We start from the raw sequence: 24,170 nt of genomic DNA, 5'->3' as shown, positions 1-24,170 counted from the left end.
AGCAGGCTCCTCAGAGGAAGAGGGTAAAATACCAAACAGACCCAACAGCGGTGCACGTGGAACAAGGCTCACCTGGCGATGCCAAAAAGCATATTTAGGAAAACAAGAGGATTCCAGTATTGATACGGGTAGGAACGGCTAATTCCTTCAAATACATTAAAGTAGTGATCTATCTGTGAAAAATAAGATTAAAGCAGAAAAGGCGCTCTGTCTTATTGCATTTGAAAAGACAGGCCTGTATCATCCCTGCTTTAATCAGATTCCCAGAGGTACCATCATTCCCTGGCTCACTGAAGTTAAAAAAAAAAACCTAACAACAAAAAAAACCCCAAACAAAACCCCCAAAGTGCTAACATCTGTCAGCTATCTGACCAACACACACTATTAACAGGGTGTCTTAAAAATATCTGCGGGGATGCAGGCTATGAGCCGAAAAGCTGGGCTCCAAGTAGATCAAAATATAATCAGAATCAGCCACCAGGAAATACTCCCAGTAGAAACCAGCACTTGGTGAAACTTCAGCTGTCCTCCTTGGAGGGCCATTAGGCAGCTTTTCACCTGTACAAGAGGTTTAGAGCCAATACTTTTTACCAATCTGAGGAAAAGGAAAAAAACTTTTTATCCAAAGCAAAGTTTACAATTAAGAACTTGCTATTTTATTGCCTCTTGTCCCATGTGTCTTTATAAAAAAAAATCAAAACCCAAATGAGCAAACAACCACTTTTTCAAGTAATTATGATAGAAGCACTCTAGACAGCTACATTCCGAATTTTTTCTGCTAAAGATCAATATTAAATCACTGAAAAATATTTAACTAATAAAATAAAAACAAGTTAATGAGTTCTGTAAACGATTTCCCATTTCAGGATACCTTCAGAAAGTTAAGAAAAATGATAACTACTTAAAAATTTATATAAACTTTTTAATGATAGTTGTTTCTCACTAAAACCTATTATGCAATAATAGAGTGCCTGAATTGGAACGGACACAGACAAATACTCCAGTTATAACCATCTGGCTAGCTTATAGATAGTAAGTAAAATAAACTTCTGTCTCATTGCTGTTACTTTTCTATTTCATTTCATCACTAAGGAGTGCCACAAAACTAATGGGCATGTATATATAAAGTGACAGGAAAAAATGCTGTAGACCTCTTGGCATGGTATTTAATAGCCAAAAAATATTCTTGATGTCTTTGGTAAATAAATGTCAGGCCTTAATTACACAGTTTGCTAACCTTGTTTCCTTAGGCACAGATGGTAGGGTCAGAAATGAGCCAAAGCAGACAGAAACAGTATTCTACGTCTATTCTGAGGCCTATCATAAGCCACCCTACTAAACAGGACTACACACATAATTAAAAATTCATTTTATGGGGTCAGTGATGAAACAGAACTCAGATCTCTGGTTTCCCAAGGGAGCGATCTGACATCTAGATAAAGAAGAAGCTGTTCTAATTCCGGAGAGAGTCCCATTAAACCTGTAATTCTATTCACAACAACACAGTCTGATGCAAGAACCTCTGCCGTGGCTGTTTGGTCACACAGGCTTGTCCATTCGTCCTTTTGAGCATCTTCCAACTTGCAACTGCATTGGGGGTCTGCTTTGCACACCCGTATTTTGATCGTAACACTATACAAAGTGGATCGAGCCAACTTAATTGCAGACTTATTAAATTCTATGGATAAAAGTATTTTGTGAGGTGCTGGGGCTCCTGCATGTCCTGACCCAGGGGTGCGCCTGTCTCCCCTGAAGCTCCTGGAAGCTTACCTGGGGGGTGTTCCTGCCTTCCCGGAGCCCACCCCAGGGTGCTGCTGCCAGAGCCTCCCAGAGGATGGGGAATGCGAAGGCAGGGTTCCCTCTCCCAGACCCTATGGGATCCCCCAGACTGTATAGGGTCTCCTCCTCCTTGGTATGAGATGCTACCAACAAAGCACAGAGACCTCTGCAGAGAAAAGCCTTCCTCCACCCGACAGCCACGCCAGAGCCAGAAAGCAGCACTTACTCTACATAGTAGACACCATATACGGGATCCTCAATTTTCTCCCAACCAGCAGGCAACTCTGGAAATAGAAAAAGCATTACTGAAGCCTCCAGTGAAGTTTCTTCTGACAGGTCCTGCTCAGCATGCAAAACTCATCAGACCTCACTTCAGACACTTTTCAGAACAATCACAGCCCCCTTTTAAAGGCTGGCATAGCGGGCACCAACATCATAGCCTGTCCCACCAGTGCTGCGTTAGCAAATCAGTGGGAAGATGCGCATGCCAGTCAATTTTAGATTTGCTTTTTGCATTAAATGAACGAACAATCAATGAATTTCCTTTCTGGGAGTGCCTCAAGTACTCTCCTGGTTTGAGCATCATGGCTCTGGATGGAGGCACTGCAGTGGAAGTCGATGCAGGCAACAGGCCAGAGGCATTTTAACGCCAGCATATGAAGATGGGTGAGATTGTGGCAAGCAATTGTAGCACACGAACAGAGAGACCACCTTCATCTCCTGTACCAGGGCCAAGCCATTTATGCCCACCACTGATGAAAAAAGGGGTTTTTTTTACTCCTTTCTTAGGGATTCACACCGCATTGCCTATCCATGAGCCCAAGGCAAAAGCGCATCACGAAACAGGACAAAGTGAGTTTAACGCCCAGCGTATGGAATCCACCCAAGTGGGGCTGGCACGCACAGATGTATTTCACTGCATAGCACTTAATGTAAAAACACATATTGCCATAATCATATGTAACAGAGATTTCTTTTTTAAATTAGCATAATTAACAAAAAGCAGTTCCGAAGATGAAATTAACATTTGGAAATGTATCCACTTTTGTTCCTGTTGATTTTCTAGACTGCACATAGTACTTTAACTATAATTAGTGAATGTAATAAAATCAGTTCAGCATCCAACTGAGGGTTATTAAAGCTGTACATATTACTTAAGGGCCTGATCCTTGTCCCACTCATTTAAACACAATGTTCCCGTTGGCTGTGGGTACTGAAATAATCATTCTGTTAGCAATACAGAGTGGCATGTCTGTGTAATACTGTGAATCAACTTAAAAGAAGGCTCCACCATGCTATGGACTGTGCAAGTGTGGTCCTTGCCTCACAGACTCTGCACATTCATTTAAATAAAAATAATAATAACTAAAAATGCCATTGTCAGGTAACACAAGTTCAAATACTCCATGCGAAAAAATTCCTCAAAATTTATCACTAAATTGACAAGACTGATAGCAAATAATCTATGTTTGTTTACTCTCAAATGCAAAGATTTATTTTCATTAATGGCATCAATTGCTGAGCCAATACAATGGCCCATTAATTAGAATAAGCTTAACTACCTAGTTCTGCATTTATAGACTTCAGCTCGGTTGCCATAAGGACAGAAATATCTCCAGACTGGAGATGAACAGAATCTATACAAACACACATGGACTAATTACTCAAGGTTTATGTTTGTGTTCAGAATTGGCTGGAGATCAGATGAAATTGATTTTCACGGGTTTTGCTCCACATGTCCCTTATTTGCAGATATAAGGTGGGTTTTCCATTCTTATCATTATTTTATCCTTATTGGGTTTAACATCTTTGGATTCCTTGAGACATAAGCAATTAAATGCAAGCCAGTGCTAACTGTTGGGCATGAAAACACTCTACAATTTTATCAGCAGATCGTTCTGAAATGAACGTTCCAGAAACAGACATTCCTTTACACCGTGCAAGCATATGTGGAAAAAAGTCAGAAAGCTAGAGGCCAATCTTGAAAGTCTTTTCACAAAGGGAACTCTCAGGTTTGCACAGGAGTCCCACACGGAGAAGACACTGTGGGACTGGCTTAAAGACTTTCAGTGCAATGAAATTAAGACCTAGCATACGCTCAGGAAAATCACAACTTGTGGCAGCCATTTAATTCTTTGCACTACAGTGAAAGTGGAATGGTAAAGAGACCGAGCTGGGGTGGAAGGAAAAAAAGAGAATTAATGGGGGAAGGGAGAAGTAATGCACAAATGCTTTAAAATGAGTTTTCTGCAATTTTTCCTGCTAAATATCTTTTACCTATTTTGGACTACTAAGTGGTTTGGATTTTTAAAGCTCAAACAAAAATGTTTTGCTTTTCTTTTGCTCGCAAAAAGTTCTGGTATTAAATTTTATTTTTACTTGTAAGAATTGTCATGGAAGGTCAGAAAACCAGCACTTTTCTAACCCCCAACACGGTATTGTGCCAAAATCTTTCCAGTTTTCTATCTCTGCAGCTTTCAACACATTACTTGTTGATTACGAAGATGCACTTTCCAACTTCTAAAAGCCTCTGAAATTTCTCTAAAGCAAAAGGCAATATTCTCCCTAGCCATGTTGCACAGTCTGGCTCCTTAGCAGCTTTAAATTATTCATCTCCCTTTCTCTACCTCTCCTGCCAAACTCAAGATGATCCAGAGCATTAGATTTTATCACAAATATAAGATTTCCAAAGACATTTTGCACCATCAGGAGTCTGAGTGAGCCATATGGTTTTTATTTTGGTACATCTACGCGGCACTGCAGTCTCAGAGCATTTGTCACCAGGTAAATTCAATGGACAAGTATCCAATTTTACACTTCTAATCCTGGGGTAAATACATGGATTCCTACTGAGGTGCTCTTGTTTAGTACACAACCCTACAGAGTGGATGGATGGATTCCTAAAAAAGAAATTCTCCAACCACCAGGGATTTTAGTCGCACCTATGCATCACCGTAAAGGAGCTGGAAGAGACTTTGGGATACTCAGCTCTTACTGCTCCCTGTGAGGCCAGGAGGATCTGCCCAAGGGTAGGTCAAATGCTATTCCAAAGACTACATTTTTCTCTCCTTTGTATAACCTTCTGATAAAAGAGAGGTGATCTATCACTCCATATTGAATCCACTTCTTTGGAAGACAAGAAGTTGTGCAAATGCTTCAAGTTTTAATTTTCTTATATTTAGAAAAGAAACTGTTAATAAACTAAGGAGCTAAATATCTGGTGACAACCAGTTTATACTAACCATGAGTATGGTTGGTGAAGAGGCCATGTTTCCATGCCCCCTCCCTAACGTTGCTGTAACCAACAGAGCCATTTGAAAATATCTTTCTTTACACTGCAACATTTGCAAATCTCAACAGCATATGATGGGCTGTGAGCCCAATAATGCTTATCGGCATTAAAACAAAGGGAACTTCTCATGGTATTCGAGCAAAACACTTGTGTATGTAAGTGCCTGCAGAACTGGGGTCAGGCTTATCAATTAATGAGTTTCCCTGCATCTATTTTTTCAGCTCTTCTCTTGCACTAGATCCCAATATCAGACTGAAAGAAAGGAACATTTCCTTTTCATTATTGCCTCTGTATTTTTTTTTTTTAAACTCTCTCTTATTTTAAGTCACCCTTTCTGAAGACCTTAATGAGAAATCTTTGCAGGTTGTTGGCGTGCATCCACCTACTTCTGATGTTACTTGGTCTGCTGCTGATGATTCCTATGAGCTGCACATGATGCTAATGTACCACTAAAGTGACTGCATTCTTCTTTAAATTGTCGTTTCTTTCTAATTCTTGCACTAAAAGAAGTTAGGTCTCCAACATTATTCCAGGCATATTATCCGGAAGAACGGTGCTTGGGGCAGTGTTTAAAGTCCACTCAATAGCTGCTGGTTGCTGATGCTGTATCAATCACACAGGAGCGGGAAGCAGAATACGCTTGCAAGTCATTACAGAAACCAGAGGTTAATTCTCTGGTAATACAATCCGCCAGTATGCAGAACTATAAACTGTAAATACAGTCCTCTTTAAAAGCAATAATAGACCTAGTGGAAATAAAATCCTATGCAACCTCTTATGCCTTTCAGCTTTCCAAGTGCACCAGAGCATAGCTGAACAGAAATAACAACTACCTCCACCAGCAGTATAAACAGAACGAGCACCGCTGAGATTAGATATCAAGACAGCATTCTTCATAAAAAGATGCAGCAAATAAAAGTGTACTACATCATTGAAAATCATCTGTTCATAAAATCACCTTCTGAGGCAAAATTTTCTGCTGTTTCATTCACAAGCTCAGCAGAAGTGTCCTATGTAATTCTTAAACTTTCTAAATCACACTTTGCTTCTCTTGTCCGGGAAATGCCTTTGGCCCCAGTGAAAAAAAGCATCATTAGCTACTTGATTTCAACTTTGGCATCTATAAGCTTTCTCCTGGAGCCAGTGATGCCAGTGGAAAAGCCCCTGACTTCTGCAAGGTCCAGGAGGAAGCAACTTTGAACAAACTGGGTAAGATTAAGGCTCTCCAGCTTTCTTCAGATTCTGAACCAGTAAGAAAAACACTGTAGATCTGAAGCCATGGGAAGATTAATGCTTGTGTGCTAGGGAAGTTTTGCTGATAAATTAGGCTTGTTGAAATAAAAAAACTGAAAGATGCAAAATGATACAAAGGAGAAAATAAGTAATTAAAGGCTTAAAACAGTGCAGTTGAAGTCAAACATCAAAACGAGAGATGGATGATTTACCTAGTTCACTGTCCAGTTCCTCCGTGTGTACCCCTTCTTCTCCAAGGGAAGAGCAGTAAATGAGACAGAAAAAATTAAAAGAAAAATTCAGATACCAGCACCAAGCAAGAAATTCCCTACAGCAAACAGCAGAACCAGCACTAATTTTCTACAGACCAAGCCCAACCTTTCCATTTATCACACTTTAGTGATCAGAATATTGATGGATCTGATGCAGATAATGAAAGAACTGGTTCCTGCATTCTCAAAAAAACTGTGTCGGTTGACTCCCTCCCATGCCACAGTTGGATATGGCAAAGTAATACATTTGTGGTGTTCTCACTGGAGTGAAGCTTCGCCCTCAGATCCGTATGGTCCGACCTTTGCAATCCGTTCTGTAGACACATGGATCTGTCAGCAGGTCAGACCTGAATACCGATGAAGAAATCTGAGAGGAAAACCTTGCATCTAAATAAGAACTAATGTAGCAAGGTTTTCGAGAAAGTACCTAAATTTATGTGCATACAAGGTCCAATTGACTTCATTGTAACCACTCAGATGATTTAAGATAGAGATGAAGCGAAGCGCCTTGTTTAACTGGAGTCACAGGCCCACACCAAAGTCCAGATGCCCTGGTGAGGCACGCACAGGAATGCACCAGTTTTAGCGGGGCTCCTGGGACAAAGATCACATAATTTTCCAAACATACAAAGCCATCAATATTCACTGTTGCTCCATTTATCATTATCTGCTCCATATTCATAAGTTAACAGTGACACAGATGATTAAAGTATTGCTTAGCCTATAAATAATAATAATGCAGTCTGAAAATGAAAGATGATGACAAAACCAGAACAAAGATGGTAAAAACAATCTTGGACCTCATACAGTAAAGTATAAGCCACATAAATGAATGACAGAAGCAAACAGAAGATGTAGTGTCACAGCATTGCTTTTGAAAATTTGGACACCGAAAAAAAACACTTCCATGACCTGTTTGCAATACATTCTACCAAAACAGTCGCTTCGGACCATTAGCATGAAATACAAATTGCAATTTCTTTTGATAGCCTGAACAACTGCAAATGACTGAAAACTTGTTAGGGACATGTATCCTGACAAAGAAAAAAACCACAAGGCAACTGCACCCAGACAAATCTGAAATGACATCTAACATTCATAAAACCCACAAACAGGATGGCCCGAAAACTCATGAGCACAGCCCCCCCCCAAACAAACCAGAGGAGAAGTGCCACTGACTTCAGTGGAAACACTCCCAACAGTGATGACCCTTGCCAAAAACCGCCCAATTTCTGTGATGCAGTGAAAATAGCCTTCTCTTTTCTTTGTGCTCGTGCTGTTTTCTAAAACAGAATTATTCCTACGTGCAAAGCAAGATCAAAGCAGCCAAGCAAAACAGTGCAGCGCACTGCTGTACCTATGAAGCAACTGGTTTAACTGTTTAATGTTAAAAATATTCGTTAATGAGCAACTTAGTGAATGAAGTGAAGGGGTGTGGGGGAAGATGAAATCAGCTGATTTTAAGGACCTGATAAACAGAAATGCCACTACTCTGTAAAATTATGAACTTAATTGAATACAAAAAATTACCCAGCTGTTATGTTTCTAATCCCAATTAAATAAATTATCCCGATGCTTGGTTTATAATTGCTAAGGAGACAGGTTTGAAAGACCTTCCCTTCTGTGAGGAGACTTAAAACTCTTTTACAGGGGGGTTCAGCCACCCACCGTTGTCTCATCCCGCCGGCTGCTCCTTGCCCAGCCTCAGAGCATAGCGCGGGGCACGACACGACACGACGCAGGGCTTGCTAGCTTCTATGAAGAAAATTAACTCTATCCCAGCCGAAACCAGGACAGAAAGCCAGGACAGAAGCTGTGCTTCAGGGAAGGCTACCTTCTGAAAGAGGTGTGCTGAGACTTAGCAACCTCCTCTCGAAATTGCCAGCAATGCTTAAGTGCAAGGAAGAGGGAGCTTTGCCTGCATACGCTCTTATTTAACTTTGTTCCAGTTCTGATACCCACTGACATATCCATTTTTAGGTGCAGAGCAAGGCCTTCATTAATCCAGCTCCCTCCGCTTGCTCCTTGACAGATGCTGCCAGTTGCTAAGGATCTGAAGTAGGCGGCAGCTCGGTATGATGAGTTTTTGCCCGGGCTTTGCACACCCTTAGCCTCAGAGCATAGCGCGGGGCACGACACGACACGACGCAGGGCTTGCTAGCTTCTATGAAGAAAATTAACTCTATCCCAGCCGAAACCAGGACAGAAAGCCAGGACAGAAGCTGTGCTTCAGGGAAGGCTACCTTCTGAAAGAGGTGTGCTGAGACTTAGCAACCTCCTCTCGAAATTGCCAGCAATGCTTAAGTGCAAGGAAGAGGGAGCTTTGCCTGCATACGCTCTTATTTAACTTTGTTCCAGTTCTGATACCCACTGACATATCCATTTTTAGGTGCAGAGCAAGGCCTTCATTAATCCAGCTCCCTCCGCTTGCTCCTTGACAGATGCTGCCAGTTGCTAAGGATCTGAAGTAGGCGGCAGCTCGGTATGATGAGTTTTTGCCCGGGCTTTGCACACCCTTGCGGTCTGGGCGTTTGCTGCGTTGTGCACTAAGAAGTTGGTGACCTGCTTCATCATGGCAGCGAAAGCTGCACAGGCAAATTCTCGCATCCCGCAAAATCTCACATGTGAAAGGAAGGAGAGGTTGAAAAACTGCATGTGCAAAAATAGTAACAGTTCTGGAGGCCAGAGTTGAACCTACCAGTAAAAAAGGGACGAAGTGAGTTGATCCTTTTCCGAAGTAAAATCATAACTCTTATTGAGCTGACTCACACCAGCAGGAGGTTAATCATATTATGAAAACTAATTTTACAAGGACAGCACCAAGACTGACGAAGTAAACCCTTCCATTCTTAAGATATGTGATAGCATTGTGCTAGCCAGAATTCTGCATTAGATTACCATCGCCTTTCCTGGTCAGTAGACCAAAACGTCCACATAGGTTTTCACAAATGTTTAAATTATTTTCATCATGATTCCCTTTTTCTTCCAGCATCTCCTAAAAGATGCAGGGAAAGAACCTCCTTTAACAGTCCTGCATTTGGCTGCTCTAAACTGGACAGTGGCTTGCATTTCCAACATCTCAAGGAATACAAAATCACATCAGTGTAGATTTTCAGTGGCAAACATCTACACTTTCAAATAGAATTTGTTTTCAGCAATCAACGCTAAGTAGACTGTCAGAATTTAACAGCAGAAGTGAAGCAATTGAGTTATTTCTGCTCAAACAAGGAACAACATAACTCTTTCAAATTCCTGTAAAGCAGGTGGTTGAAGTGTAACACAATGGGGCACGCAGAGGTTCAGTCGCCTTCCTCCTACACAGCAATCCAAGGAGCGAACACGTTAGAAAGCTTTGAGTCTTGTTCAGGACCAGCGACTGTTCAAATGCCTTTGCAAAAAGAGGCCTCTTGCTTCTAGCACCTCTTTGATTTTTATTAAATGATCTGCCACCTCAGTGGCTACCTTACATACACAGGCAGTGATTTTACAACAGAGCGGATATCGTCTCTATGCACTTACTCATAAACCTTTTTTGGTTTTTTAGGTATTTCTGAACACAGGTTATTGGAAGGGGGGAAACAAAGAAAGCCACCTAGAAATGGACCAAACACATCATTATCTTATTTTTTTCAGTCTCTTACCATCATCTTCACATTCTTCTAGAGGCTTCTGCTGTTTGTTCAGGCACCGTGGATCTAGCCAAGATGTTGTTTTTGTGTTATGGCTGGAGAACAAAAATTGAAATATGACCTTTGTTAATAAAGTAGAGCTGAAGTATCAGTGACATAAAAGTATATATCCTCTTTGTTATTCAACAGACCTAAAGGCATCCTTTTGCTTCAGAAGAAATGGCATTTCAATGACAAGTTTTGCAAACTCGTCTACAAAATCACAAGACTCTTGGCATTGAAAACACGAAAGTGAAAAGTCATGTGAATGCTGCAATATTATAATGTTAATTTCCAAACTTTCATTTTGGTGGTTTGTTTCTTAATTCCAGGAGCTGCCTCTGAGCCATTTGCCTCCTGACTTTTCAACAAAAGTTTTCCTTCCTCCCTAAACCACACAGTGACCTTTTTTCCTGCAAAAGACCTCTGGCATTTGTCTAGAATGGACCCAAGCATTAGTCAAAACCAGAATTTCCAGTGAAAATACACAAATAAAAATGTTCCGTCAAAGCCTCTGATGGAAGTCGAACAACTTTACTTTCAACTCTTCCTTTCTACAAGTGCCCTGACCATCATGATGCCAGACCCAGCAGTGAAGGCTGCACAGTAAACAGGCTTAAAAGACATTTTTCTATAAATCATGTTCTCCCATCATTTCATTTGCATATGGAGACAATCTTGTAATATAATGTCTCTTCTACAGCCTGATGTCATCTTAGACATAACCTGCAAAGATAGCCCTCCAGTCCCCGAGGTATCATTTATCTAGCTTAGCCTTTAACACTGCTTAACAGTTTTAAGTTTCAATACCATAGTAATGCTATTTACTCCTCCTTCAAGGTCTCAGAGAGCTTTACAAACTTAACCTTAGCCTCACAACAGCCTCACGAAGCTGAAAATGCTGTAAGGAGGGCTATGAACCCCGAGGAACTAACAACCATCAAACTTGTATTTGCCTGTAAGAGGGGACTGCCCTGCTCCTAGGATCTGAGCATGTAAATAAAAGGTCCTTGTTTTACACCTCCTACGACCCAGCCCTCCCAAGGCAGGATGAGCAAATGCATTTAATCCTTTTGTGTGCTTCAGAGCAATTAATTGCCAACTAGAAAAGTGAATAGCAGAAATTCAGCAAGTTGGGCAAATTAACATCAATAAAGCAGGGGGGGTTCTGCCAACTTATACATCAGGAAGTCTGCGGTCTAGCTGAGAAAGAGGGCGGTGGGGGGAGAGCAATGAAATGTTCCCATGTTTCTCGCAACTTCGCCTCCCTTACCAAAGGCTTACAACTCCATGGTTTGCTGAGGCACAGAAAATTTAGCTAAACACCTTTCAGATCATACACTGGGAGGGACGGGATTGTGTTAGACCTGTAACATGCAGGTAATGAGGGACTGAGATATGTTGGCTAATGAAAATCCCAATTAAAGCACCAGAGAAACAGATCTCAAGAGCCAAACTGCTTCAGCTATAAGCCATCAGGACCAGTTATCTGACACGCAGCTCTGGCCCCACTGGACCTGTGCTGGTTCTGTGCAAGTGTCTCAGATGTTCCCATACTGTTCCCTTCAGCACCCTGACTTGATAACCCAAAGTGCTGAAGACATCTGAGCCAGCTTGGGTCCGCACAGCTCATTAGCTTGCTCTCTTAGTTTGATACAAATCAAACTAAATTGTTCCTAGGCTCAGGATGTCCTTAGAATTAATAGAACTGCAGTCATTCTGTGCTGCATCCACACTAACACATTCTTGCACCAAAATCACCCCCTACACGTGCGTATCCTCAAAACGGTCAATCTGCACTGCAGGGAAGGAAGCAGTTGTGTGCTACCAGATTTTCATGACAGAGAGACAGCCGTGTGTGTGCAGGCGATGCTTTTCCACCACGTATACGATTCTCCTGCAAAAGGTTTAACAAATCACTTAAGGTGCTACAGTCCTGCATTGCCAAGAGAACACGAGCGCACAGAGAATATAGCAGCGATGGGGATGGTTTTGGGGGAAATTGGTGGCAGCAGCAGAACCCCTTGCTGAAGCACCTGTAGGGAAGGACAGCAGGGGCCCACATGGGGACAAAAAAGGGAGCAACCGGATGCTTGAGCAGCATTTAGGGCTCATCATCTGTCCTCCTCCAGGGAGGAAAATGGCAGGCTGGATGTGCTATTACTCAGGCTGTTATATATACATTAAAGCCAGAAAGCACGTCAAAGAATGAGGCACCCTGAGGACATAACGAGGGGCAGAACACCATGTTCGGGATAATGAACACATTTCAGTTTCATCTGATATGCAGCCGATGAGAATTTGCATTGTGCCTTCTAGACTTCGGCTTACACCAGGGGGTGGTGGAGCCTCTTCAGGTGATTGAGAGCACCCTGGAAAATGGCCTTTTTCACAGCAGCCCTCTCCCAGCTGGTGAAGAGCTGCTGTGGTGCTCTCAGTCCTCCCAGCACCTCAGACCTTCTGGCTTTCTATTCTAATGTGTTCCTCTGCTGTTGCAGCCAAGGCAAAACTTGCTCTGACGAACATTTCCTTGGCCCTGTCCAGAAATCCTGATGACGGAGCAGGACTGCTGCCCTCACTGCCCCAACCCAGCAGGATTCTCCAGAGCACCAGGAGGGGCGTCAGCAGAGGAGGTTCTTCTGTACTAACTGGCCACTGGCTTCTGGTGCACAAACAGAGGATCTCAGTTTCCAAGTCCGCATTAAACAGACCATCAAATCCAAAATCAATTCTTCACCCCTTTCTTCTACCTGGGCAGCTAAGGGCTTGAGTTTCAAAAGATAATTGAATTTTAATGGCTAGCTAAACTCTCTGCAAGAAATCTCTTCCACTAACAGGTCCCACTTTATAAGTTACTCCTATCTCAATAAATCTTGACAAGTATAATTAGAGACTATTATTTATGGCATGAAAAAATCAATATCATCATAAAACTGCTGACAGCACTCAGCTCTTAGGCAAAGTCTGCAGAGCACAAGGTACTTCTTGCTTTTCCAAACTTACTGTGCCTACTCTGCACTGAGCTATGCCTTCTGCAAATCACTGGAGCACGTTAACACATTTGGCCCATTGGCTCGGAGAAGAGGACAACACACAAAGTCCATTCCCTGGCTCTGCTACCCCCCTGAGCACACAACCAGAGGAATTCTCTCTGCTGGATTACGCACAGAGGCAGGCTCTGGAAATGAAGTCTCAGCCCTTTCAATTAGGAGCTTTCATTCCACCCGTGAAAACGACTGGCCCATATTTTATAAATATCTGTTGCTTTTGTAACTACCGTCATAAAATGAACAATTCCCCCTGCCTTCGAACTCAGGAGTAATTTGGATGTTAATCCAATCAGGAAATGCAAAACCCCTTCAGAAGCAGTGAAGAATGTACAGCTCTGCAACATAACTGTAGACACTGAATATTTAATATGCACACATACACACACAAAATGCATCCATGGAGGTTCACTTATGCCCAGAGGGAGAGGGAGCGAGATGGAATTAGAACAATAAAAATGTGCTTTACTCTATAAAATAGACTTCTCCATTCTCGGTGTAGGCCATCTCCCAGTTTTCCGGCAGAGGACCTAGGTTATCCTCGGCAGAAGGAGGTAGGTATTGAGGGAGGTTCTGAGATGGTTCCGTGGTGGGAAGGTTGGTGTGGTTATCAATCGCGGACGGTGGGGCTGTCTCTCTTACGATATGCGTATGATGCTCGTCTTGGTCACCAGACTCTGCTGTAGAATAAACACGCACAAATAAAATGGAGAATCAGACTTTTTCTCCTCCCATTTGCTTCTCCAGATTTATCCTTACAGTTTTCCTCTCCCTGCTTTTTAATTTGCACAACACAGTGACAGATGAAGGGAGGGCAGAGGCTCTGCAGTCTTTGCCAGCAGGGGCGAGCTTGCTTTGCCCACACAGGCTCTGCCAGCCAGACCCTCGCCAGCGCAAATCAGAAGCTGTGATCGGCTCCCGTGTTCGCTCTAATAGGCCCTGCTGAGGTACCAAAGTCTTCCAAGCTGTCTGAGGCCAGGACTCACTGATGTAGATGAGCTCAATGGGCTTCTGAGCAGGCTTACAGGTTCACTCCCGCAGTGCCAATTGCGGGACAGGGATTAGGAGAACAAAATTTCCTGTTTGAAGAATGATCAAAAGGGGAGATTTTTACAAGTGCAGAAGGTACCAGAAGCTCAAAGTCAACAAGTCAATGGTGAACATCTTTACTGAGGTGCGTTTTTTCTAATTAAAAATTAAAAAGAATGTCAGCACTACACCATTGTGTCCACATGTTGCTGCTCACTAGTGCTTGTTCTAGCTGTTTGAGGAGGTTTATTCCATGGCTCAGCACTGTATCCTCCCAGTCGAAGTCACTCAGGAGTATTTTATGATGTATCTGGCCCTCCTCCCCCTAAGGAAACATTTCTGATGCTTATATCCATGCAGTTTGGAGCTGTATCCAAACACTGCTGCTCATTCCCCCCACCCTAATCACAGTAAATGCTCTCCACAAACCAGGTCCTTGTCCCTAACTCCTTCACAGAGACGTTGGCAACAACAGACAAATTCTAAAATTACCCCTGTGTCTAGCAAAGGGATTCTCTCTGTTTGGTTCTTGCAGGTGTTGGAAACCGATGGCAGTATTTCCAAATCACCTGAGACCACCAGCCTCCAGTACATGGGGCAGGCAACACACCGAGCAAAAGCCAGAGAGATCAGCAGCACAGGCTGCGAAGTCCCCGAGCAGCGGGACTGGAAGGGCTCCGCAGCCAAGACCTCTCCAGATCAGAGACCACTGACAGCCCCAACTCATGGCCCACAGCCTTCATTTTTGGGGGGTGGTGGTTAACTGTGCTCTTACCTAGAAAGGTTGGACTAGATGATCCTTAAGGTCCCTTCCAACCTAGGATTCTATGATTCTATGAACTGCAGCTCCTGCGCTATTTCTAGTCTGTGTGCTGCTTTTACGAAAAGGCAAGATACTGAAAATAATAAACTGGGAGAAGGGGGAGGCAAAAGACTATACCAGTACCCTTGACTGCCTGCTTTCTAGCATTCCTGGCATTTGATATTTTTGGGTAGAAGCTGACAAGATAAAGAAGCTTGAATGAATCATCGTCAGCTTAAGACTGTGAGTGTAAACATGCCAAAGTCTGGAAAACACAAGTCATCAAGGAGTCTTCTAAGGAAGCAGGAGTATTTTAATATGGCTAGCACACTTACACATGAAATAAGCATAAGGAATCACTTTGGTATATGAGAAATAACTCCTTTCTTGATTCTGTGCCCATTTAATGGAGGCAAGGGGCCAGGGAGTGATAACGTTGTGACAAATGAGCTGCACCTTCCCGTATTTCATCTTGTGAAGGAAAACAAGGAAGAGAAGTGATGAGTCAGTGCAGGGGCACCAAGCTGAGACTGGCAGCAAGGAGGTCAAACAGCATCTTCCACCAGCTTCCTCCCAAAATGAGATCCTGTGACAAGGGCTCAGGTTGCTGCCGTGTCACAACAACTGAGAAACTACCCTTAGGTGCAAAACTTTGTAGAAGAGCTGGTAAGCAGAGACAGGAACTCCAGCCTGGGAGGGATTAGGCTAGCCAGGAGTGATTTGGGTTAGAAAGATGTAACAGAGCGCAACCCTCAAAGCCATTTGACAGTTTGGCCCAGTGAGGGTCAAAACTAAATCTCAGCCCAAATGCTTTTAAAGCCCTACACAGATGTTAGAGCCAGGACTTTGGCAGGTAAGAACTGGCACGACAGCTCCTACGACTCTGAATCAGAGGCTGAGAAGGAAAATTGCCATGGTGGTAGGAGGTGGCCAGAGGACAAAGGACCGAGCGCCAGCAATGGTGAGAACCCACCACAGCAAGCCGATGTGAAAGGCTCGAAGGTGTGGATAATGCTGCTTGCTAAGTACCTACCTCAAAGGGAGCTAGGAAGATGAATTCGGTGTTTGAAACTGAGCTGAGGAAGTAATGCTCTAAGTGCTAACAAATACTAGGATAATAGACATGGGGAAGAGCTCAGAGCTTCACAAACTTGCAGTTTGTTTCTGTGGAAACTCAACTGATCTCCAATGGTATTTTGCTCTGAATGTGCCTGCACAGCACTTGACTTCAGATTGCAAAAGTTGCCAGTGATCTTTCAGCCAATGCTCAAAGGTAGCCATGGTGATATTGAGATGTCTGTTCCGCAGGACACAAGGACTTCATAAAAACAGAGAGCTTGCACCCATGCTTCAGACCTCATTCCTGCAGCAAGCGGCCCTTGATTTGCTGGAAGGTACCTTGGAGAAGAGGACCTAGCAATTATATGTGATGGTTATCTCTAGATGCAAGGAAGTGCAAAGCAACACATTTTGGAAGGAGAAATAATTAATTTCAAATGAATCCTAGTTGAGCCATTTCATACTGTTTTTAATGACTAGAACTGTCAACCGTAGCTCAACTCTTCCTTGAACTTTCTGCAACAACTGGATTTGAGCTTTACCTCATTTTTTCTCATCAAGCTCAATCCCACAAGGCCTTTTTTGAAGACACTACTGTGCATGTCCATACCCAGACAGCTGCCATCTTGGTCTTGGTGGCCAGCTCTGGCTAGGATTGACACCTTTGCAGGAAACCCATTAAAACCAAACCAAAACAAAAATCCCCTTCCAAAAATCTTCCCCATGTATTGTAACTGATCGACTGTGATATTTTCATTTTACCTGTGAAGCTACTGCTCATTTCAGGTACATCATCCTCTTCCTCATTCTCTGTATGCACTATGCCAGCATTTTGCATATCATTGTACGACTTGGTTCGCTTTGGAGTCGACTGCTTGGAGCCAGGCTGCGGGTTTTGCAAAGCATCGGTGGAAGTCACTTTCCCGCTGAGGGGCTGGCTGGGAGGCTTGGGCGTTCCATAATAGTTACCTAGGAAATAGAAATACATTTGCATCTTCAAAAGAGAGCAGTTTATAGCAGCAAGACTTCTATTTTGTTTTCTTTTTAGTTCCATTAAAATCTCTGTCTCTCCCCACAAGGAAGTAAGTAAACTAACACACATCATTCCCATTTGGGGGGGGACATATTTCATCTCTAGAGCAGACACGGAAATATTTCTTGCCTTTTAAGTTATTCTTGTTGAAGAAAGGAGAAGCAATGGCTGCATTGTTTAGGTGCACTAAGCGTACAAGGGCTAAAACAAAAGGCAGTCATGGTGAATAGCAAAACTTCATCTCGTTACATCTGAATTTCAATTAGCAGCCTTTTTACACGTATGCACCCACACAATGCTATGGCAGATCTGGAGTAAGCCCTGCAGAAAATAAAAAATTCATGACTGCCATCACCCAGATAAGTGATGAAAGGCTCGATGGCCTGCTTTAATACACAGGTTCTTTTAGGGTGGATGTTGCATTTAAAAAGCAAAAACTATTCTCTCTCTAAAAGAAAACTTTGTCAAAGGAGAGAAAAGGAAGGGTACCACGTGGCACTGCTTTCTTCAAAGAGGAAACTCAGCAGTTGGGTCAACTTGGGTAGAAGCGAACAACCAGACCTTAAAGCAAAACTTGAAGGGCCAAAGACGCACCCACAGTTACACAAGCGCAGAGCTCTTGGCAGCCATCACCAGATGTGATGCAAACAGTGCAAAGTGCTTGGGGTACTTCACCGTCATTTTAAGTGACCATGGAAGAAATACAGAATAAGTGCAGGTTCCTCGATGCCAGAACCACACACAGGTGTTTCACTGTTCCTGTGTCACTTCACCTCAAACACCACTGTAGTGCTTGACTTGCCCTGCAAGGCTCCGCAGGAACATTGGGTCTGAATTGGCTTCCGCAGCACTGGGCATTATAGGAGTTCAGGTCTATTGCAAGGCACATCTCTGACGTTTTATACAATGACCTGGGACATACAACTTTTTTACATAAAACTGCCCGAATTTTCCCTTTCAAGAATTATTATTAATTTTCATTTGCCACCTTCAGATTCCAAGGGTGAACTTAAAAATTGTCCCTATACTCTCTGGCATAATGCTCTTCCATACAACTCTGGATAAACCCACGTGGGGGTGCACAGATATAGCTTCAACTGTGGCAGCAGCACAAAACTCTGGTCTCAAATATACCTGTACATTTGATTACATTCTTCATCTATCTCCATAGGCTATGTATAACCTGAAAGCATTTTTCAATTTTTCAGTACCTAATTACATTATATATTTAATATCCATTCCCCAGAAAGCATACATGCCCCTTTATTACCCATTACACTAGATGGAAACTACATGCCAAAGGCAGATTGTGCAAAGGCATTTTAAAACCTCATCCGTGCTAAATTTCTTTTTTCCTTTATTTTTATACACACACATGTGCATTTTTGTAGCAGAAACCAACAACATCGTTCATACGCTGAGCTGTGACCGAGTTTAAAGGTAGCCAAGCAGCTCTGCACTGACCTGCCCCACTGCAACGCATTTCATACTGCTCAGCCACCTCACACTTGAGGTTCAAAATGACGGATCCTTATTTCAGTTTGGAAGTACTTGTTGTTTATCTCAGCTCCTGTTCAGCTGACTGAATTGCCTTTCCCATTAGAGCATCCAAGTCCCTTATGACCCCGAAGCCGTGCGTGCTGCCAGCTTTAGGGTAAGGCCACAGGGATCACGCATGCCCCAGCACTCACAGATCTCAACCTGAGACTCTGGAAGGTCTCTGGACATACCAGGAGCAAGGGAGACTGGGAATCACCCTGGCTAAGGCTGGCAGAGTCCATCTAGGAATACCAATTAGGACATATGTTGCTATCTTTCCCACTCAATGCCTTCCAAGAGGAGAAAAAGTCTTTCTTACAGAGCTGAGGCTGGAGAAGTTGGAGGAGCTCCTATCTCTGCACTTTTACAGCCAGAGTACTAGGACAGCAACACGTGCAGGTTTGTCTTAACAAGGTGTGTTTGAGCCTGTGTACAACGTCGTGGATTCAGCTCCATAGGAGCAGCAACACTCCGCAATGCTTTCATCTTCTGTTCATCATTTCAGAATCTTAATGTACATTGATGCATAATTTATAGGAAGAAGGAAATTACTTCTTCTGGAAAGAGCCTCTAATGGGGATGGAGGCTCCTCAAGCAGGTTGCAGTCACTGCTAGAGAAATGATTCTTATGCTCTATATACTGCAGGACTATTTTATACAAAAAGAGGAGGAATTGGGAAGAGAAAGGGAAAATACAAAGGTAGGTGGGCAGAAAAAGGATAATCAACCCTGCTCTCATCCTACCCTCTTCGGCATTTCTCCCGAAGAATGCTGCTACTTTGGGGGTTTATTTTGGGGTTTTGGTTGGTTGGTTGGTTTTGTTTTTCCAGACAAAATCCATGTTTTCTAAGGATGTTAACAGCTAGGCAGAGATCCACACGTGTGCCATAAACGCGACAACAACTTTTATTTATGACACTGCACATCACGATTTTGTGCAAAATTTACTTCAGGTCTGTTGTAAACGGTTAAATCTTTTTGCAATGGATGCAACAAAGTGAATGAAGGGGCTATATAGATGTTGCTAGTGTGGATTTTTATTTCTCCTGGACAAGAGCATAGCACAGATGTTGCCATCCCTCCTCCAATTACAGAGAAATACATGATTATATCTTCGAGTTTTGTTCCTTTTCCATCCCTCTAGCAACAAGCCAGGCTGGAGTTCCTAACAGTCCACAGAAAGCTGTTCCTCAAGCAGAAAAACAGGCTTCTCTAAAGTTTTTCAGAGCTGCTTACACTGAAATCATTAGTCACTTTTCAAACCAACCATGGCTGTTTGTACTGTTAGTGAATAATTATTTTCTACCTACACAGCGTGCTGTCTTAGAGGATCCCCACAAGTATATATGAACACATACAAAGAGCAAATATGAATTTGAATCTGAGCATGGCTCTGCATGTGTGAGTTTTGTTTTTGCAGAATATGGGAAACGCAGCCACTGGGGCTGAACTTTTCTTTTTCCTCCACAGGAGGCACATTCAGCCTGAGTCAATATTCCAAAAAATCACAGCTCTTCCTTCAGATTCACACAAGGACATAGAGGCTTGGGAAACAACCCAGCTCACGATGAAAAACTGCAAAAGAAAGCTCCAAGCCAGCTTCCAGGTGACATTCTTTCCCTCATGTTTGCTGGGTGCAGTCAGACCTATTCCTCTTCTCTAGGCAGTTCTTTCAGAAGACATGGCACATAGGCCCGGGCCTGGGGGCAGAAACACCATTAGGAGGGACTGGCACTTAAAATTATCATCAAAACTCATGTTTAATCCTAGAAATTAGAAAGAGAAAATATTTACCCTGTGACTCAGAAAGCCAAACGTGCAGCATTAACAACTGACAGTGAACAGCCCAGCAAGAGTTTTAAAACACTCAGACTTGACATTATTTGTTCAAATTAAATCTGTCAATGTTTATGAAAAAACATACATTTAAAAATATGCTTTAACAGTGTTTTGTGAGCCACTTGTAAGCCTAAAGAAGGGGCTAACTTCATAGCCAGTGTAATTTGTACTGAATATCCAATCAGCTCTAATTATTAACAGCATGTTACATGTGCATACACAAGCATCTGTCATCCCAGAGGATCCCAAAACATTTTCTAAAGGCAGCACAGTAGTTATGGCAGGACTTCCCGGGGTGCAGAGCTCCCCCAAAGGCTCAAGTGAAGCTCTGCAAAACCCCCGTGATGTCTCAAAGCTGGGAAAGAGCAGCCCATCTCCCAGATAAAGGAGATTTCTGGATTAAGACAGTGAGAAAACCTCTACTTTTCTTTGGAGGTGCCAGTTCTGAAGCAGCCAGCATGGCAGAAATGGCACTTTCCCATGTCTGATTCCTACGGGAACCAGGCTCCTAAGCTTTACCCTCTTCTCAATCACGTTTGGATCCTGCTTACAGCAACCAAATGAACAGCTAAATCCAATGCATTCACTCAGGAGATGCACATGCCATTAACTGAATTCCTTGTTATCACCTTTCACTAACCCTTATTTTATTCAGTCCCTTGGTACCTAAAGTTTATTTAACCACAACTGAAGTTTGATGGCAGCTCTTACAGCCAAATCCATGACTTAAGCCATGCACTCTGAAGCGCCACTCAGGAGAGTGCACAAAAATAACAATAATAATGGAAAAAAAAAAAAGAATAGCTATTTGGAATGGGTTGATTTCTTTTCATCTCCTTATCTCTAAGTGTCAGCAGCTTACACATTTTAGCATCACGCACAGTAATTAGACTCTGGTAACAGCTAATCACAACAATAAGACAAGTTCTCATCATCATAACACTTCTTCCTCTGCCAATTCAAGCAGTGATCATAATCAATGAAAGAAAACTACAGCAGCTTCTCCCCTGTCCTGCAGCTTATGAATTAAAGCAACGCTGTCAGCCAAGAGAACTTCCTTTTTAGGTTTCAGAAACCTAGTGGTGATGGAAAACTTTTCTTGTATTTCAAAATAACAAAACATTCTTATTTAACATCCCCCTGATGGGCAGTAAATTCACAGACAACCTTAAGTTTTTTATGTGACCTGGAATTTGAAATGTAATTCACAAAAATACACCAATTAGCTACACTTAAGTAAAATAACTATGAATCTAATCCATAAAAACTTCTGTCAATCACCATTCAATTCGAGTTGAAAAGTCTCCGTCCATCCAAGATGCTGTTTCTGGAATGGGTAGCAATGCAGAAGAACAGAGAGGCAATCTAAAAGGCTGTAAAGTGGAATGGATATGAAAGTAGGTGTTTCACCTTGCAGAGACCAGAGAGGCTGCTGGGGTGGGGCCAGGGCAGCAGAGCTGACCTGGAGAGGTGAAAGAAGGCAGAGGAGCTGTGTACAAGGTCAAGCACGAGACCGAGCATTAACCCCAATGGCACAATTCCAGTTGAAGAATGTGGTCCCAAAACGTATTTTTCAGTTACTTTGATCTATAGGTGTTGGCTTTGCTGTAGCTATTATCTTTTTTTTTTAGGGGAGGAGAATTTGTCTTGCTTTTCTGGTGTGAAGAGATTAGGCCTGGGAGTGCATTTGTCTCTCAGGAAAGTACCGAGCAGAGTTTCTTGCAGTTCTGAATTTACTGATGCCTACTGTGAAGCATAATTTTGCAATTATAAAAAAACCCCAAGAAACTCAAAAGCCTCTGTGTAGCACAGAGGACCCTGCGTCCACGAGAAGTGCATCTGATCTTCAAAGCTACCACTCTGTGTTAACAAGGACTCCATTAACAGCTCATGTTTTAAAAAGCAGCTCGTAGCTTACTGTATTGATGCAAATGGGTATTTTGGGAAAGAGGCTTGGAGATAAGCAGCAAAATTAAACAAGGCCTTGACACAAAGACTTTAAATGTAATTATTAATGTAATTGTTTTCTTTACCGAGATGCAGCTCCTCTTCTCTACATTGTACAAGAACCAAAACAATTGACCCTTAATTTTAGCAGAAGAGCCTCTGCTCATCTAATCCAGCAAGAGTGCTTGTGTCTGATTAGCAGAGGATGAATTGATTCCTGGGAGCAGAGCTCCTGCGACGGTGTTTTTTCTGTTCTCTTCCCAGACCACATTCTGCTACAGATTTCTACATTTAGATGACAGATCTGGCTGCTGTCTGTGGGATTCACCTAGCTGCAACTGCACATTGATTAGCAATTGCCTTGAGGAAATTCAGAGTATCCAGGCAACTGGGAGGCAGCTGCGGATACAGCATCTGGATCGGAAGCAGAACATAAGCAAGGAAGGAGATCTCAGAGAAATTAACCTGCAATATATGCAAATCCAATTTGCTTTAGATAGTAGATTCTCTGTCAACTTTTGCAGTTATTAATGGTGAGGTTAACTGAAAGATCAATCTGGGTTTCTTGTTAAATTAGTCAAAATGTTACAATATGCACATTTCAATTTATGTCTGAAATTTAACACATACTCCAATTAGTGTCCTTGTAGGCAATGACAGCATAGCAGAAAGTCACCTACAGATCCAATCAGTCTCATTTATTCTGATTTTTCCCGTGTTGAGATATCACTACGTATTGCCACGATACTGTTAACACTCATGTAGAGCTGTGTCCAAGCACATTTTATGCATGGAAAATTTCAAACAAGCCAAAACAAAGATACTTAAAGTAACACATAAGCAGTAAGATCTTGGTGCCATGAGGCATGAGATGGCTATGGAAGCTCAGGGTGTTTCCCAAGCTCAGCTATATTAGGGCCACCATTATATCCACATGCAAATAGATTAAAAAAAAATCATAGGGAACATAAATAAGCATGTGCTTAGGCATGGTATATACAGAGAACACAGGAGAAGCAGCTGGAACGCACCCTACCTGGCACAAGGCTGTAGGAATCAAGAAAATGCGATGTTAAGCCATAGCAATATGCAACTCATTCTTCTTGCAAATATTGAAATATTTATACACACAGTCCCACCACGAGGATGTGTCCCATTAACACCGTGCCTCTCTGGAAGGTGGTGGCGTGCGTAGCGCAGCTCGCAGCACGGGGCGAGCTCTGCAGTGGCTGGGAAATGCCACAGAAGGGCTGCCCAGCTGCAAAGGGAGCTGGATCACATCAGCCAGGAGTAGCCAGGTCTAGAGACAGTCCCGAGCACATCCAGCACCAAGAAACAATGCCGAAATGTGCCTGGCTGCCATCTATCAATGGACTACTACAAACAGCCTTCAAAACATCAGACTGGGGTTAGAGAGTAAATAATGCTTTAAAATAACCTGAAATCTAACTTAGGAAAACCCCAACCAATTCACCATATCCTGCTTTGCCGGAGGTGTTTGGGAACAAACTCTTCCCCCAGGGTTTGTGTTCTAAGATGCACCAAGAAACAGTGAAAAGCAGGACTGCGAATGAGCAATTTCAGACAGAGCTCCCACTGGAAAACTTCTTATTGAAAGTGCCCAGGAATCA

The 24,170-nt window shown here is 42.7% G+C and overlaps 1 protein-coding gene across 1 annotated transcript in view; it reads right to left on the bottom strand.

The window, feature by feature from the left end:
• Positions 1-24,170, bottom strand: part of MAGI1 (membrane associated guanylate kinase, WW and PDZ domain containing 1) — a gene marked incomplete at its 3' end in the record, with an annotated part of 229,816 nt that overhangs the window by 60,513 nt on the left and 145,133 nt on the right. Inside the window, 5 exon segments of the mRNA XM_035903797.1 lie at positions 2,006-2,063; positions 6,517-6,552; positions 10,218-10,300; positions 13,761-13,971; positions 16,944-17,150. Of these exon segments, the coding sequence (XP_035759690.1) occupies positions 2,006-2,063; positions 6,517-6,552; positions 10,218-10,300; positions 13,761-13,971; positions 16,944-17,150 (595 nt within the window).

The sequence above is a fragment of the Egretta garzetta genome, unplaced genomic scaffold (genome assembly GCF_000687185.1).
Source record: "Egretta garzetta isolate BGI_Z169 unplaced genomic scaffold, ASM68718v1 scaffold91, whole genome shotgun sequence".
Classification (NCBI taxonomy): domain Eukaryota; kingdom Metazoa; phylum Chordata; class Aves; order Pelecaniformes; family Ardeidae; genus Egretta; species Egretta garzetta.
Note: the sequence above shows the minus strand (reverse complement) of the source record. Positions and strands in the feature narration are given on the sequence as shown.